The sequence below is a fragment of the Caretta caretta genome, chromosome 21, assembly GCF_965140235.1.
Source record: "Caretta caretta isolate rCarCar2 chromosome 21, rCarCar1.hap1, whole genome shotgun sequence".
In the NCBI taxonomy this organism is placed as follows: Eukaryota; Metazoa; Chordata; order Testudines; family Cheloniidae; genus Caretta; species Caretta caretta.
In genome coordinates, this window is record NC_134226.1 from 6,171,648 (window position 1) to 6,190,346 (window position 18,699).

Here is an 18,699-nt window from a genome sequence, read left to right on the forward strand (position 1 = left end):
CCTGTTCTGTGTCTACATCATAAAGTGCCAGAGAATGCATCCGAAAAACTCTCAGCAGGCAGCTCATCATGTTTATAACTGTTACTTCAGACTATAATAAACTGGAAGTGGCAGCTATTACTGGTAGGCAGCTATTCACTTCGGGGGGGCGGGGGGCGGGGGTGTTCATTGTTTCCTGTCCACTGGATACCCAGGACCTGCCATTACATACCCTGTTCAGTAAAGAGATCAACTCATCATACTCGACCATCAGCTACAAAGACATTTGGCAGCGTGTTAATGGAAGTCTCAATGAGGCAAAAAAAACCCACAAGAGTCATCAGAAGTGTCACCCTCACGAAATTACAGACTGTATGTTGTAGCATGTAGGATACGGGCCCAGTACCGAAAGTCACTGGGATAACAACTTGTTAGCAGAGACTTGATTTGCCTTTTTTTTTTTTTTTTTTTGGAAGTGTGAGCGTGTTGCAGACGAGTAGTCTGAACACAGGGTTAGGAACCAGGAATGAGTGCATTCTTATCCCACCAACTCACTATGTGATTTTGCGCAAGTCACTTGGGACCAAATTTTCAAAAGCACTGAAGTGGCACAGGAGCTGAGGTCCCATTGACTTTTGGAAGTGTTACCCACTTCACCTTGCTCTTCTGCAAGTTTTCCCCACCTATAAAATGAAGACTAACACTATTCCCCTACTTATAGCACAGGGGATTGGTGCACACTTTGAAAACTACAGGTGCAAGATACTAGCTTGATTTTAAAAAGTCTACACTGTAATATCCATCTTCTGAGCAGAGAGGATTTTAGAATAAACACGGTACGTTATGGAGGCACTCCTGGCATCCCATCATCTCCACACTACAAGCTGCTATAGAGTTGTTGACTTTCTTCAAATGCTCTCTCATCTCCCAGATTTTCCTATTGAGAAAAAAACAAAACAAAAAACAAAAACTCCAGTCAAATATTTGGTAAGAAAGAGAACGTTGATTCCTCACCCCACCCCCTTCTGAAAACCATATTGGATTTGTGTTAAAATCCTACAGGGAAGCAGATGAATGGCTCTTGGTGTCACACCCATGTTCTAATTACAGTCATGCCTCTATAGTTCTTAGGCAAGGCTGTCCAAAGAGCACTAGCAGTAAACTAAAGGGGAAAACGTACCCTGTGTGGAGGGTGCACACACCCCGCGCCAAATTTCACTCTAAAAAGCTATTTAAATTTGTAATTAACAATGGCTGTTCTCTTCTCTCTGTGCCTGACCCAGGAGAAAGCCTCCCTTTGACTTCAATGGGCTTTAGATCAGGCCCTATGTGCTTAATTCCCCCACAGACAATAATAAAGGAAAATAGGCATTGCCTAAAAGTAACAATTGCACTTCTGTAGCATCCACAAGTCTCCAAGCAATAAACTAAACCTTGCTATGGTGAGGTCAACATTACAGCTGAGGAATTTGAAGCACAGAGAAGCAAAGTGACTTGCCTGAAGTCACACAGGACATCAGTGGCTGAGCTGGGAATAGCACCTTATTTTTAGAGCGTGTCTACACCGCACATGAAACCAGGGCTCTGACTCAGGTTTGGGTCCAAGCCCTGCTGCCGTCCACACACAAATGAGTCTGACTTGGGTCAGCAGGCACTTACGACCTGGGTCCTAGGACCCTGCTAGGGGCGTGGGTCAGAGCCAGAGTCCTGCCATGACTTGAGTTCAAGCCCTGTCATTTTGCAAGGTGGACTCAAGCCAAGCTGCAAACCCAAGTCAGAAGGGCTGCGTAGTGTGCTATGGAGGTGCCAGCAAAGCGGTGAGACCCAGCTCCAGCGACTGTAAACCCAGGTTAACAATGCAGTATAGATGCTCAAGCACAGGCTTGGAAACACCTCGTGCACAAGCCTGGGTCCCACAGACCTGGTTTTCTGAGGCAGTATAGACATACCCGTAGAGTCCTGATTTCTGGGTCCCTATTTTAGGGCCAAATATAGCTTACCTTATTCCTGTATTATTAGTAGCAATTTCATGGGCAGGCGAAGAGGCCCCACCCAGGCAAGGGTCAGAGTTCTGTTGCGCTGGGCACTGTGCAGACAAGTAACTAGCGTAGTCCCTGCCCCAAAGAGCTCAGATCACTCCCAGTCAGTGGGATCACTTGTTTGATCAAGATGAGCGGAACGATTAGCGTCGAGTCATGAGACCCCCTCCAATGGAGCCGTTCACACATCCGGGGTGGACAGATCTCAGTATTTGGTCAGAGCAACAGCTGCCACATGCAGATTACCAACAGCGTTACTGGTGTGCTTCAGACCAAAAATCTGTCTACAATCTTTGGGAGACTCACCCTGTTGCCACCTGTGCTACGTGCCTGAGTGCAAAGGTGCCTCCCAGTAGACAGACGTGACACAGAGGAAACCCTCATCATTATGGAAAGAGGTTGTATGTTTGTTTTGGCTTTATTTTTGTTCCTTGAAAGTGAACAGTGCAATCCCCAGAAAAGTCCCATCACCCCATAAAACCCAACCTACGAAACAAGGACAAATCCAAAAGAAGCCAATTAGAAATGAAGTGAAAGTAAAAAACAACTCTGACCTCAAACTATAGAAATCCACCAGGAGAGAAAAGAAAAACAAGAGGAGTCTTTAAAAAAAAAAAAAAGAAACAAAAACACACCAACAAAAAATCCGCATCCATGCAAATCCCACTTATATCTAAATGAGACTGATGTGTTGCGGAGGCCTCACACTGTCCCCTCTGCAAAGGGGTGAAAATCATCCTCAGAGGAAAAAACTCCCACTGAAGTCAACGAGAGATTGAACTGCAGAGGGAATGGGGACTGCAGGATTGTATCCATTATTATGTTCAAGAACGCCTTTCCCCACCATTGAAATGCAGCCACTTCGGGGGTACGGGATTGCAGCTAGTCAGAACCGCAACACAGCACAGGATTAGAAAAAGGTAGGGAAGGAGGGCACCTAAAGAGGTTGTCTAGTCCAGTGATTCTCAACCAGGGGTACGTGTACCCCTGGGGGTATACAGAGATCTTCCTGGGGTACATCAACTAATCTAGATATCTGCCTAGTTTACAACAAGCTACATAAAAAGCACTAGCCAAGTCAGTATTAACTAAAATTTCATACAGACAGTGACTTGTTTATACTGCTCTGTATACTATACACTGAAATGTAAGTACAATATTTCTATTCCAATTGATTTATTTTATAATTCTATGGTAAAAATGAGAAAATAAGCCATTTTTCAGTACTAGTGTGCTGTGACACTTTGTATTTTTGTGTCTGATTTTTGTAAGCAAATAATTTTTAAGTGAGGTGAAACTCGGGGGCACGTAAGGCAAACCAGACTCCTGAAAGGGGTACAATAGACTGGAAAGGTTGAGAGCCACTGGTCTAGCCCGTTTCTTTAAGGAGGTCCCTTGTGCATCCTGCCCAACAGTGTGCGGGGGAGAAAGAAAATGGTAGCCAAGGACACCAAGGCAGATGCCTGCTCCTGAAAAAGATGTCCTAGGGCTTTTTGAGATCTACCTACAGGAGGTTTGAGCTTCACTACCAGGCTTTTCCTAAAAGTTCCCCCACACAGTAAACCTCACTGAACTCGATTCCACCTCAGAAACAGAGGGGCAAAACCACAAGCAAGTTCGAATGCTGTTAGAGAAAAATTATTCCCACCCACACCTAAAGCCTTGGGGAGAAGATGCGCCACTTTAAAAGCAACTTTGCAATAAAAACCCAACCTCGCCAACAGCCACAACTAAGTAACTCCACTTTTTTTTGCTGAATTAAGTCACTGTGCAGCACTCAATCACCACAGGGCAATTTGCTCCTTGCTGTATTCCCCAAACACCATTTAACATAAAATCATTCTTTGTAAGTGGAGCTCTCTGTCTTAATAGCAGCCTCGTTGTGGTACATGAAACCCTCCCGTTAAGCGAACAAAGAAATCAGCCACTTGAAGGGAAGCTGAGGCAGTTTTGAACTGGGAGGGATGGTCGTCTGGATTTTTTTTTTTAATGCAGCCATGTGTGCGTTCAATATAGAGGTGTGATGGGACAGTCAGGGAAATCACCCCCTTTTCTTTTCTCCCTCAACTCCAACTGGTCAGCACTTACCCAGCCAGGGAATTAAATTTTCTCTTCCTCTTACCCACCTATAGCTTTTTCCTGTGCTCTGGGTTATACTTAGACCCTGGTCGGCCAATTGGACAGAGCACTGGACTGGGACTGCAGACCTAGGTTCTGTTTCTGATTCTGCCACTGCCCTGCTGGTTGACCTTGGGCAAGTCACTTAACTCTCCCCAGGCCTCAGTTTCCCCATCTGTAAAATGAGGATAGCGATATTGCCCTCCTTTGTAAATGTGCTTTGAAACCGAATGATGAAAAATGTCATATAAAAGAGCTGGGTATTTATTATTACCCTTAACGACTTACACACATGCTTAAGGCTTATTGACACCATAAATAGCTCCCCTGATGTTAGCTAGGGCCCTAGACTGTAAGCTCTTTCAGACAGGAAACAGGTTGTTATGCGAATGTACAGCACCTACCACAATGAGGCTCCGATCCCTGACCGGGGCCTCTAGGCGCTACTGCAATACAAATTAGCATGATAATAAACATAGGAAACATATTAGAACTAGGGGTGGATCCTCAAACCCCAGGATCCAAATTCCAGAGATAAGCATTGTCAGCCAAACTCAGACCCTGCATCCAAACAATCCAAAAGCTGGGGGTCAGAATCTGAATGTAAATCCAGTCTTTCCCAGGGTTCAGGTTCTTTGGATTCAGACCATCGCAGAAATAGATACAGGCTAAAACATGGATCCAGGATTCAGACTTGGGCTTGTCTCTGAATTACATCCATCCACACCATTAGGATCATCACTGGCAGGGCCTCTCCACCATGCTTCTTAATAAGCTCTTCTACAGAGCGATGGCTGAGAAATTCTTGGCACAGGATAGAAACACGAGACAGGCAGTAGCAGCCTTAGAGGGTTTCTTACGAGCTTTGTGGCTTATTATTATTTCCTCCCCAGCACCAATGGGAGGTACTAGTAAAATATCTTGAGCCAAGCCCCACCATTCGTGTAATTCTTGGAGACCTTTAGTAGCTACAAGAGGTTCTCAGAGGGGTGTTCACAGGAATCAAAGCCCCTGCACCATGATGATCCCACCCCATGACTATTAACACAGAGGCTGCTCCCAAAGAACCAGCTCTGGTTACAAGAAAAGCTAGAACCCGGATATCTGGTGTAACACACAGGACACAAGTGAAGAAGAGAGCACGGCCATTACCTCATTATGCTCCCATGGGTGGCCAGCACAACTTGATATTTCTGTACGCAGTCCTCCTGGAAAACTGACAGGACCTTCTTGGCCAAATGCCCTAAATTCAGCCTGAAAAGATTGGGGGAGAGGGAAAAAAAAGAAAATGAGCATTCTTTGGGTGGGATTCAGTACCATCGCTGAAGTAACATGAGCGCGGAGATGGTCTCCAGAAAGGAAGGGTGGGGGTGGGGGGAGGAGGGAACTGCACTTTCTGAAGGGATGGCAAATTCTCCCGTGGCGTGAAAACAAACAAGTCCCAGGCAAAATTTCGTAGGAAAACTCTCTTCAGTGGGAGATTTTCCAAAACCTTAGGACTTGTGCTCCTAAGGGATTTAGGAGCACAAGTCCTACTGAAAGCGAGTAGGACTTGTGCTCCTAAATCCCACAGTCGCTTTTGAAAATCTGCACCTTCAAAGGTTAATGAGAAAGTCCATAGTAACATTCGAACTGAAAATATATCGGGGGGTATAAACTCTTGTGTCAGGTGAGCATTTAAACAGGTGATTAACGTTGTGCAGGTGTTAAAGTCCCATTGGCTTCAATTGGGTTTGGGGAGAGATTTTTAAACGCATAAGGGCCATTTAGGTACCTAATTCCCACCAAAAGTTAAGCATGTGGCCTAACTGCTTTCCTGAACAGGGGTCTTCAGGCATAAACCAGCGACTAATCGCTGGTGGGCAGTAACCTGCGGCCAGTTGTTTTAGCAGCCTCCATGACTGATTTTTCATTTGTATTGTGATCGCGCCTCAAGGCCCCAGGCACGGATTGGGCCATTTTGCATGAGGCGCTGTATACACAGAATGAAAAGGCAGTCTCTGCCCCAAAGATCTTACAGGGTATGTATATTTACATTATGGGGTTTCTTGCACCTTCTTCTAAAGTAGTTTGGCTGGGAGGAAAGGGCTGGGATCGATAAACCGATTGCCATGGAAGTCATTTACGGGCCAGACATTCTTAGCATTAATATGTGAGAACATTTTGAGTCTCCTCAATAGGCAACCAGAAATGCCAGACATTGAACCGCCCTGTTAACTGTGGCCAGGCTTTCAAGCCCATGGAAGAATGGGTTATTTACTTACTTATCCAGCTTGTGTATTTGTTCCTCATTGTAGGCTAGCCCTAGAAAAGAGAAAGATACTTATTGGTCAAGTGCCAGGAACCTTTCACATTCATACAGACGGATACATGTACATACACACACTCACAGCTGCTACACTTTAGCAAGAGACCTCTTGAGAAAAAAAAGACTACAGCGGAAATTTTTCAACAGCCTTCAAGTCTATGGTAGTTGGGTGCCCAACTCACCAACTTCAGCTACTTACGCGGACTCATCCGGGTCTTCTTGAATTGCTTGTATATGAGCTGCATCCTCTCGAGGCAGCACTCCATCTGCCGGATGCTGTGGAACCAGGACATGAGATGCGTTTTCTTTCCAGCCAAATGTTCAATTAAACCTCGTTTCGGACAAGGAGCTGGGTCTGCAGCTACCCATTTCCTTGTGAGTCGCACAGAGCGCAAAGCAAAGGTTGTGTTCCCTAGTGGACGGAGCACTGGATTGGGATTCAGGATACCTAGGTTCTATTCCCAGCTCTGCCACTGGCCTGCCGCATGACCCTGGGCACATCCCCTTTCTATGCCTCAGTTTCCCCCTCTGTGAAATGGGGATAATTATACTGACCTCCTTTGTAAAGCCCTTTGAGATTGACAAATGAAAAGCTCTACACAAAGCTAGGTATTATTTCTACCCCAGCAGGACTTCGAAATCCAGGTGGCTAAGACCAGCCCTGAGGCATTTACTTGTCTCCTCACACAACAAACCACCAACTCCCTCCTTGTTAGTACTGCCACTAGCCTTTACTTGGCTCCCACCATCGGGGTGTCCAGGCATCTCACTAGACTTAAGCTGAGACAGTCAGGATGTCAAGACGACTACATCAACCCTGAGCCTTGTGTTAAGTCTCCTAGCATTGCATCAGCTGCAGCACGGCTCCCCCAGCAAGAGCCCTTGCGTAGAAAGGGCACAAGTGGGTGCTTTTACTGCCGGCGTTGTTTAGCCCTGCTCTGAGTGGGGTTAGATGACACACCGGTTAAAACACACACCAAGACTCCCACTGTTGCTAACAGAGGAGGGATGCACAAATGGGAAATTGTAACTAAAAGCTCAGTGCAGGAAAGGCTCAAGAGAGCTTAAACCCCATCTCCCTTTGTGGCAGCCAGCCAGGAATTCATCAGCAGCAAGGCCTGGACAAAGAAGGCTGTCCTGCAGCTCTTCCCACAGGGGGCCAGGATCATGTGGATTCATCCTTCAAACAAACTTGTTATTGTGACTGGTTGGTTCTGGTAGCACCTGCAATGTTCTGAGGCATTTTCCAAGCAGAAAAGCAGCGCAGTCCCTGCTCCAAGAGAGATTTCCCAATGGTGCCTATTGCAAGCTTCTTCTCCCTTATGCCCAGCTTGTATTAGCCCAGGGACTGTGGCGGTGGGTAGCAGGACAGAGAGGAACACAGCTCCCCCACCTCTGCCCAAAGCAGATGGGTGTTTTCCCTTCCCTCCCAGGTGTGGGGAGAGCAGCTCCCACTCCTATGAGCTCAGGGGGTGCAGTGAGAACTCCCCTCCTGTTTCAATCTACTTTAACCCCTACGTATTGCACCTCTGAAATATTGTGCTTGTGCCTGGAGCAGGCTGCAAGCTCCCTGGTGCAGGGCTTGGGCATTTTTCATGGGTCCACTCCTCGGCCATTCAACTAAAACCAACAGAGCTGGTAGGTGTGGCATGGCATGGCATGGGTGGGGAGGCACTTAACCACCCTTGAGCTAATGGGGAAATTGGGAGCCACCTCAAGAAAACCTCAAACTGAATATACAGAAGTGGGTGTATTTAGGAGCTGGTGCCCGAGACCACATCCTGATTGTCAAACCTCCCCAGAGACTTGCTCTGCCAGCCTCCCTTCCACCTATGCTGCCCCTCCCTTCTCCATTTAACCTCATCTTCACCTACTCCTCCGCTCCTTTAGGTTTGGCTTCCTGCCCATTCCTCCCCCGACACCTCCTTCATTTTCTACAGCTGTTGATTCATTTGCCTGAGGCAACCTCCCCATCTCCTTCCAAAGGGGAGTCCAGTCCCTCCAAACTTCTCCTTCTCGCCTAAGCTTATTATTGATATTCACCCATAGCGGGCATTGTGACACTTGCCATGATGGACATGATAAAAATAAGCTGCATTCCAAATAGAGCTTAGTTTAAACAGCCATGACCTGGAAACACAGAGGCTTCTGAGTGCAATCTCTTTGGGCTCCTGGGGAAAAGCTCAGGCACAGTTAATACCATAAGACAGGCCCCAGTACTCTAATCCAGGAACCTGGCATCCTCAATGCAAGTGTTAGATAAGGATGATAAAGAGCATCCTTGAGATCAAATGCCACCAGAGACTACAGTATACACATTGTATATAGACATTGCTCCTCTATCAATTTAGACACGTTTCTGCTAGAAGCTGGGACTGAATTGTTCTTGTAGCAGAAAGTGAAACAAGTTCCAAATAAGTAGCCTGAAATGAAATCCAACTCCCTAGAATCACAGCTGGCCAACGCACAAGCACCAAGAACATTATAGGCAGTGCAGCCCAGTGAGTAGGGACTGGGCCTGGGCGTCGACAGCCAAAGAATCATAGAACCATGGGTTAAAAAGGACCACAAGAGCCATCTAGTCTAACCCCCTGCCAAGATGCAGGATTTGTTGCTGAGAGAGAGACAGTCCTGGGTTCTCATCCCAGTCCTGCTACTGACTCCATTTTCCCATTTATGAAAATGGGGATAATTATTAGAATGGACTAAAAAATGGGGGGGGGGGGGAATGCTGACATATTTGGTGCCAATTTTCCAAAGTTTTCCCATGATAATAACGATACATTTAGAAAGTACCTTGAACCATATGGATGAAAGGCGCTACAGTATGTGCAAAGTCATATTATCAGTGCTAATAACAGTATTTAAATATAAAGTGCAAAATAAGGTGTCAAATACTGGCAGTGCCCTGGAACGATATATACACATCTAAAGTGCAGCACTTACATCTGTCATAGAATCGTTATCAATGTCTTGCACTTACATGCAAAGTAATATTAATACAAAGTATGTACTATTAACTGTGTGTACACGAATACTGGTAGTGTACTGTAACTTGTACCTTGAGATAGGCACACACTCTAAGTGGGTGTGTACAGCAACGCACACACAGTTGCATATGAAAATACATTAATGGTTTTCAACATTAAACAAAAGTGTAATCCACAAACCTATCTTCATGTGTCTGTTTCCTGTGCTTTACCACCTCAGACAAAAGAGAGTCCAATGTCCCTTTATGTTCGGAGATGCTGTGGGAACATCTGGTGAGGTCTTCAGTGACCTACAGTGGGAAAGAAAAGGTCCAGATCAGGGCTCTCCATTAATCAGAGAAGTTCCACATGGGCTTCTCAGCTCCTCCCCACACAACACCCGCAGCTGGAGCTACATACTCACTGTCTGCAGCCTTGTTTTCACCTCAGCCAGATCCTTCGCCTCTGGACTACTGTTGCCCCCAGAAACAGAGTCATACCTGTTGGACACAAATCAAAGCGTATTAAACCAGAGGCTGGATTCAGAGGGGCTTTTCCTGCTCTGGGCTAAGGGGCAGATATCACCTGGGCAAATGAAAACCATCTTCTTAGGCTGGACGTTTCGAAGGCATCTAGGAGATTTACAATCACAGACCCCATTGAAATGAATGGGAATCACACCTCTAGGCAGCTCTCAGCACTAAAATAACCCAACCCCATATACACCATTTCCCACCACGGAGATGATAAACCAAAGAGGTAAGAGCTAAAAAACCAAGGATGGGTTTAGATTTCACTGGAGCAGCAGTGAGCGCAGTGGATGGATTTAGCAGGATTGTCTGAGATTTCCCGGTCTCTGATGGAAGTTCCACTAATGGAGCCTCGTACATGGAAATAAAAGGCACATCAACCTAACGAGTGCAGTCAGGGTGGAGGCAGCGTTCAGCAGAACTGTGCTGTAATGGGTCTGAATCCTAGAGGTCAGAGACAGAAGACACACATTCAAGTCCAGCCTCCAGAGCCAATGCAGAATTGTTCCTTATAGTAAATTCTACAGGATTTTGTCCATTCTTGTTCCAAAAGGACAGGGATTCCACTCAATGTCTTGGTCTGACTGACCTCCCCCTGGGATTTAGGATAATGCAGCGTAAGCCACTAGTCACATGGTTTTCATTTTACTGAGCAACAAGGCTCTTATTTTCCATTTGCATTCAGCCAAAGATTCCAGCACTGGTGTCTCCTTGAATTTACACTGTGACTTCATCTCTGTGGCTTATATAGTTTGCTGTACCCTGTAATATTCAGTCTGAAAAACCCCAAAGAGCAGCCAGACCACCAGGAACTAAAATCCAAGTTCTTATGAAACTAGAGACTGATCATCCAAGGGGGGGTGGGAAATGGTAACCATTCAGCTCATACATTCCTGCACATTCCCCTTGTACAAGGATTGCAGGAATGTAACCCTCACCAGCAACCCAGTTTACTCATGAGTCTCTTTCTCCACTGCCCCAATCATCTGGTGCACAATACCTACAGATAACCAGCAATGGCTCCTGACCAGTTCTTCTTGCACAGAGCATTGCCATGGTCACTTCACTTATCAAAGTAATATCAAGCTCTTGTATAGCATTTTTTTTAATCAGTAGAACTCAAAGTGTTTTACAATGGAGACCAGTGTCATTAGCTACTTTTTACAGATGAGGAAACTGAGGCACACAGAGAGGAAATGACTTGCCCAAGGTCACCAAAGGGCAGGAGGCAGGAATAGAAGCTGGGTCTCCTGAGTCTCAGCCTAGTGCTCTATCCAATAGGCTGCACTGCCAAGCACTGCCTGGAGTGGTGAGCTAGATCCAATTCCTAGTGGACTAGTGTCCACATCACCAAAACTGCCACCACTGGTTGAAGATCTCAGCACAGAGGACGAGGACTGTGAAAGGGCCCTGTAAACAGAATGGGGAAGTGGTTCAGACAGTCGGGGTGAAGGTACTCTACATCGGTGGGGGTAGCGGTGGGATACTGCACTGCTTACTTTCTATGCTGTACCAGCTCTGTGGATAATAAAGGACCTCGTCCTCCTTGGCTGTCAGGGGAGTTCTCTCCCTGGTGTTCCACTCTGGATCCCTTGTTTGCACCTTAGGAGCTACATGCTCTGCCCTGGTTTTTGGTTCTTTGTCTCCTGCCAGTTAAGTTCTGGGTTCTGTGGCTGCACATGTGGCCTTTGTTGTGACCCTGGGGAGTTCTGCTCCCCATCCCAGGATTTAGGCAGCACCAGATTCACCACAGAGATGTTAACGGAGCTCTCCATATTTTTCTGTCACACACGAGAGCAGCAGATGCCTCAGTACAGTAGGTGGGAAACCTACATCATCCCAAGTCCAGAGAAGAGAACACAGCCTTTGGATTTATAGTAACTAAGAGTCCTTACCTGATGCTTCAGTCCAGTGAGTGTGTGGTGGGGGGGGGGGGGCACCAAAGAGGCCTCAGGTGGATTTTTCCAAAGCCCCAGTGTGACAGAGGAGCACAGATCCCAGTGGCTTGCAGCTAGACTTGCACTCCCGAGTCACACAGGAGTTTTGGTAACTTTCCCTCTCAATCCCTAACGTTCGGAGAGCTACAATAACTTCTGTTCAAGCTCGAGTGACAAGGGCCTGGGCCTGTGAAGAGCAGGGGTGAGCGTGTTCAGCCCACGTGCGGGACAGACACAGCTCAGCGCCATGACCACACGTGCACAGCTGCAGAGCATCCTGCACTGGTGCCTGCATTACCCCTCGCTGCAGAAGTGACAGCAAGAAGCAACACTTACAACACGAAGGCTTTCAGCTCCGTATGCTGCAAGCAGCTCAGCATTGAAACGGCCGCTTCCCTTCTCTCCAGAGCACGGGAGCACTCGGCTTTCAGGCTCTCACTGCAAAGAGACGGGTTTGTCTGGAATCGTGCAACACCCCTCACCCTCTACGCAGAGCAAGGGGTGCAGTGCACTTCAACTTCCTCCCAACCACATCTGCCTCTCCCTCCCCCGGCCCCCGCCCCTCAAGCCCCAGCCTCGTGCTTCGGGGTTTCCTTTGGGTGCTTGTAACCATGAACGGTAGAATATACACAGCTCGGAGCACCTGATATCGGGGGTCCTAGAATACAAGAGTTCTTGCTCCGATGAGCTTACGGTCTAAACAGGCAAGACCCTGTACTATGTGCATTAACACCGCTGTATTGACCCCCATGGCCTGAACTGCACCGACCCATCGGTGTCAGAACGTGACGAGTGCACAGACACAATGGGGACACGGATTCCATCTGGAACACATGCTCTGAATGAAGCCCTCAGGTGTCTCTAATTCATGCACACCTTCTGCAGTTGAGAAGCAGAGAGAATATCCCCCGTTTTATTTTGTACGTCTAACATTACATATGCATGCACATGTGCACACACAGACACACACACACACACACTAGTATTGATCCAAACCACTGCAGCACACACAGTGACACTGCAAGATTTGGAGCACTGCTGTAGAATACTATTGGGGGACTGTCTGAGTAAGCCATCTGGTTCTCAAACACAAGATATTTCTATCAGCTACACAGTGAGAAAAGGAATCAAACAGTTCCCACTGTTCTTTACACAGCACCAGCAAGGCACACTGGCCGGCATGTACTTACATGACCCAGTAAAGACCTCTCAGAATAAATTCTTGACATTTCAGAAGTGACCGAGAGATCTTCAGTGTCTGGTGAACGGCACTCAGGACACCCTAGAAGGGAAAAGGGCACTGCCACTGACCGCTCCTTCACTTGAGCACGATTTCCAAAGCCTATTTCAATCTTGAGCTGAAATCCCCAACCTACCTTTGCCATGCTGCAGTCAGCTAGGACATCAACCTTTGGGACAAACTTTGGAAACTCAAGTGATGCTGAAAACAAAGAGACATCGTTCACAGCCCTTTGAGGGTATACTTCCCATATCGCCCACTGTACAGAGGGACCTCCGTGCTTCATGTTTGCTTAACAGGGAATGTCTCATGGAGTTGTACTTCTGTGGATCAGCACTGACATCTAGTGCCCACCTATGTGAACCACAGGTATTACACAGATACAGGGGGAGGGAGGGGGACAGTTTCACATGGGAGATTTGGACTTAGAAGTCTCATTTCTACTTTCAAAAATGACTTAGGCTTCTAAGTCACATAGGAGGACATGTTTAACATTTTACCCCACAACTTTGAAGTTGTACCATCAACTCCTGTGCACAAAACCCAAGCAGGAATTTAACTGGCTGCCCCTCTCATCTCAACCAATGTTTTATTATACAGACATCGACACAGAAAGCATCCTTCCCTGAAGGCGGTATGGGCACTTCTCTGTCTAATCTAATGGGAAGGGTAATGTTCTCCTCTCCAGCTCACACTGTGGGTCTCTGGCAACACATTTTGCTCTGGAGTTCTGCGCATGGAATAAAGAGAATATAAAGCAGAGAACTGCAGTGTGGATCCTAATACACAAAAGTACTTAGCAGGTAGCACTTTTGCTCTCTCAAGTGAATTACAAATATTAACTAATTAATCCTCTTCATATCTTTAAGACAAGGCTAAACAATTTACATTTTGCAAATGGAGAATGAGAGGCAGAGAATTTTCACTCAAGCCCATAGAGGGAATCTGTGTCCGATCTGGGATGAGAAGCTAGAAATTCCTTGCTCCTAGTCCTGCACCCAGATCACTCGCCCTCATCTCTGGGTTCAGCAAGACAGAGCAGAGCTCAGACTTTATTGACTGACAGTAGCACCTAGATGTCTCAGCCAGGTCCTGGCCCCACTGTGCTAGGCACTCTACATAGAAATCGCCCGAGATGGTTCCCACCCTAATGAGTAATCTAAACAGACAAGACAGACAAAGGGTGGGAAAGGAGTATTATTATTACTCCCATTTACAGACTGAGGATAGAGGCACAGAGAGGTTAAATGACTTCCCCATGGGCACACAGGAAATCTGTGTCAGAGATGAAAACTGAACCCAACCCAAACACATCCAATGCCTTAACCACAAAACCATCCCTTCCTCTCTGTTGAACTTTGTCCTAATAAGTTACAGTTCTGCAGTGAGACTCCAGATGAAGTGACCAAGAGCCCTGTATCAGGAGGACATTGCAAGCATGACCATGTGTGTGCATACACAGATGGCGGAAACTAAACCCACTAGAAGAGCTCAAATGGCTGGACGGGAAGCAGAAGGCTCCATTTTACGAGATGACTGTACTCACGATCTCTGAATCTCACTCCCACTGGTTCCTCCGGTTCACTGCTCAGCAAGGTCAGAGGGCTATTTTCTGTGGTTCTGGAGAAATTGTGAGCTTGCAGGGTGGGTTCCAATTGATACAGGTGACCTTCAAAAAAATATTCTTGATGGGGAGGGGCTATATTTGTCTGTGTGAAGACAGCTTCTAAAAATATGGTGGTACTGAAACAAAAACCAAAAAGGGAATGGAAGGGAAATAAAACATGAGGCTGTCAGCAACCAAGATGATTTCACACAATAGGCTGTAGTTGGGCTATTATTCTGCCCCCACCATCCCCTCCAAAATCCTACTCTTGGGTTTATCATTCACCAAAGGAAGCTCAGTTGAGACCCAGCAAAGCTTTCTGGCAGCCTGCCGCATCAGACTTGTTCACACTGATACGTATTGTGGATTGCCATTGCGCTAGCATTCTGCCACCTGAAAGCATTAGCAGTCTGACCCAACTTCCAGTGAAGTCAGGGTGAGACTTGCCTGTGACATCAATGGGTTTCAGAGTATGCCGGATATGAGCGAAAACACACTCAAGAATCACTTCTCCTCCAATGAAATGCAGCCTCCTGTGGAGTGGAGGGCAACAGAGCAGGCATACAGGGGACAGGAATAAGCAACCCCTTCCAGCTGATCCATCTCCCTGGGAAAGCGCAGCTCAGCATTAAACTGAACCTTCTGCTTTCCCCACTGGGTTTTCAGCCTGGATTCTTCTCCCAGATTTGCCAGGGGCTAAGCTGTGCTTACGTGTTGTAGGCATGGATGTAGACCCGGTGCATGGTAGCTTGCTGCAAGGAGAAGACATGGACCACTATCCTGTGCAGGATGTCACTGGTTTCAGCAAAGAACTGATCAAAGCCCCAGCATTTCTCCTGATCAACTTCCAGAATGTTAGCCAGGATGGGGATGAGCTGGCTCTTCAGCCCCCTGAAGCAAAGGAAAGGAAATAAAGATGTTATTCTCTTGCGCACGCACACAAATATGAACAGAAGACAGTGTGTTCCAATGGATAGGATGCTGGCCTGGGACTCAGGAGACCTGGGTTCTATTCCCAGCTTTGTCACTGACCTCTGTGTGACCGCGGGCAAGTCACTTCACCTTTCTATGCCTCTGTAAAGCGGAGAGAATACTAGACCTTCTTTTGTCAAGCGCCTTGAAATCTACAGATGAAAAGCATGCTCTCCAGGTTAAGAACCCATGCGTGATATTATCCTGATCCAACTCCCTTTGTAATCTTTCCAATCAATTACAAAAGGAAGGGGACTGGCAATTATAAGGACGACACATCATCAAATTGTATGCCACACACTCCCCATTTCATGGCATGGCCGAATAGCTTCTGACGAGCTCTCAGGAACGCATGCCTATGCTTTGTCATCATTAAGGATTCGTTCAGCTTTCCTTGACACAGGCCCATACAATGTTCATCCAGCATCCATGGGCTTGTCACATGCATTTCTCCAGACGCTCCATTACAATTTAGCCCTCGCAAATGAATCAAACTCAGGACCCAGCGAGTTTGTTTTCCCCATATTCATTTCCCTGGGGACATAACAGACAATAAATAGACGGGTTCACAGGCTGTCAGACAGGAAGAGAGAGACTGACTATAAACCTCTTTCGAATCCTTGAACCCTCATCTTGATAGGATGGAAAGATTTGGAGGGGGGGAAGAGTGAGTGGAGGGTTTAAGAAATGAATGCATTTTCTTTTAAGGTGAATTTAGAGCTGGTGAGAGGTGCTGGACTGACAGCCCTAGAGACTGAAATCCCCTCTTTAGCCTACATAAAGAAACTCGCTCACTCTACCAAACAAGTAGAATTGGAATTAGGAGTTTGGCTCATTTTCCCTCCTGTCATGAACGATGCCTGGCGCCATGCATAGGCAAGGCACTGGGAAGAGGAAGCAGAGGGGAAGTGTGGAAGTTACTATCCCCTCAAAGCATGTTAAGAGAAAGGACACTGGGACAGAGGCTATGAAGTACTAGAAAGACTGTTCCAAAATGGAGCACCAGTGATGTGTGTTTTTCCCAATGCCCTCCCATAACGCACTTCCTCCTAGACACTGACAAACATGAATGAATCCAAACTCCTTTGTGTAGTCGGTGAATACAATTATTTACATTTTGCAGATGGGAAAACAGAGGCCCGGAGACGGAAAATGACAAAACCCCCAAGTTAACCACATTTTTTGTGCCCAATACAGCACTGAGAGTCAGCGCCAGGAACTGAACCCAAGCATTCTGGCCCAGAGCCTCATTCTCTAATTATGAGCCTGTGCTAACACTAATGGACCGATTAGTGTATATTCTGCAATACACAACTGAGACACATGGGAAGAGAGGGAGTAGACAGAAGTTGGGGAGCTCATTGACAAAGAAATATCCTCCCTGGTTGGGGTTTTAAGATTAACCATTTAGCTCTTGGAGAAAGAGGAGAGACAGTGGAACTTGCAGGATCACCTCGAAAGTCAGAACCCATTGCAGAAATTATTAAACTCAACCCCCACACAGTAGCGCAGCTGCTACAGATTAACATGCCTGTGAGAAGTCTTCACATTATTTATTAAGGTAATAATATGCTTTATTGGATATGCGGTCACACTGGTTCTGGGCTCGATCCTTGTGATAAGTCATTAGGGTTGCTAGGTTCAATAAGGACTCATGGCACGATTACACCCTAAATTCTGATTTTAAGTACCAAAACTATCTTCTGCTGCGAAAGGGTTAATACAGACACTGTCAATAGTGGGAAATTTTGGAATTAACCAAAACAATGTGAGTCACTTCAACTGGGAGGGAACATGTGACAAAATGGGCAAAATCTCTTTCTCTGGATGTACAGCACGGGACAAACACGAACTGTTTTGAGGCATTTTATATACACTTAGGCCCTTGACACCACTCCAGCCTTAACATAAATGAGAATCAGGCCCCAGGCACATATGAATGAGCACATCACAGACCACAGGGGTATAGTTACAGACAACTATAAGGAAGGGCACAGAGAGCAGTGTGCTCCACACATTTTCTTTGAGGCTGCAATCACAGCTTGTTGAGAGCCTTGTACTGCTCTGAAAGCCTTAATCACACTCAAGGTTCTTTATTTCAACACCAGCCGCGTGCCCAGCGCTGTGTGGGACACGGGGCACTGGGGAGGATCGCGGGCAGCTGGGATTGAAGTCACGCACCTTTTGATCAAAAAGCAAGAGCCTGCTAAAAGCCCCAGCTCTCAAAGGATGTAGCCAACTCCACCATCTCTGCAGTCCAGCCACTGGAGGGGGGGAGCACAGCGAGGCGGCGTAAGCATGCATGACACGCACAACACCGCAGTCCCTGCCCCCGAGAGCTTATAATCAGATACAGAGAAAATGGGATGCCCGGAGAAGCCCAGCCGACGGAACGACCAGGCTTTTACAGCCGAGATTTTCAGTGCCCAAATCCCATTGAACACGGCGTTTACCTCTCCTTAAGCACCATTGAGAAATATCATTTATATAGAGGAATTAATATCATTCCAGACTCACCTGGTCCGGGCACGATGGGAGGGACGTTTGCAACGGCATAACTACATCCCTGGAGTATGCTGAGGGCAGAGCAGAGTCCCTGTGCTCTTTTCCAACCCGAAGCAGCACTTCTGTCTGTGCCACTCACTGACTGGTTGGAGGCCCTATGATCAAAGCAGGAGGAGGGAGAGCTCCCTGGAAGCAACCCCACCCCCTCCAGTACTCACACAGACAGCTGGCAGGTGATGGGCAGCTCGTAGCTCCACTCAATGGGCCCGTTCTCCTGCCTCTGGACGCCTGCGATAGCTCCAGCAGGTTTCTCCGTCGTTATTTTATACCTGTTGAAAGAAAAGTCGTTCCGCTGGGTGGAAACTGGACAACTGGCCTCCCCTGGGCACATTCCAACCACTGGGCTTGCAAACCTCTTGGCAAGTGCGTAGGGAGGACAGGCACAGAGAGGGGAGAAAATCAGTCTCCACCTTCCCATATCATAGGGGAGGAGTTT

The 18,699-nt window shown here is 46.9% G+C and overlaps 1 protein-coding gene across 3 annotated transcripts in view; it reads right to left on the minus strand.

The window, feature by feature from the left end:
• The window catches only part of IKBKE (inhibitor of nuclear factor kappa B kinase subunit epsilon), a 32,742-nt gene that overhangs the window by 4,896 nt on the left and 9,147 nt on the right, over window positions 1-18,699 (minus strand). For all 3 annotated transcript variants that reach the window (XM_048826932.2, XM_075122007.1, XM_075122008.1), the window contains exons 7-18: window positions 18,422-18,532; window positions 15,438-15,617; window positions 14,667-14,863; window positions 13,257-13,321; window positions 13,071-13,162; window positions 12,217-12,318; window positions 9,838-9,913; window positions 9,615-9,724; window positions 6,644-6,720; window positions 6,401-6,440; window positions 5,289-5,390; window positions 820-916 (exon numbers count right to left, since the gene is read on the minus strand). In XM_048826932.2, the coding sequence (XP_048682889.1) occupies window positions 820-916; window positions 5,289-5,390; window positions 6,401-6,440; window positions 6,644-6,720; window positions 9,615-9,724; window positions 9,838-9,913; window positions 12,217-12,318; window positions 13,071-13,162; window positions 13,257-13,321; window positions 14,667-14,863; window positions 15,438-15,617; window positions 18,422-18,532 (1,249 nt within the window). The remainder of the gene's footprint in view (window positions 1-819; window positions 917-5,288; window positions 5,391-6,400; window positions 6,441-6,643; window positions 6,721-9,614; window positions 9,725-9,837; window positions 9,914-12,216; window positions 12,319-13,070; window positions 13,163-13,256; window positions 13,322-14,666; window positions 14,864-15,437; window positions 15,618-18,421; window positions 18,533-18,699) is intronic.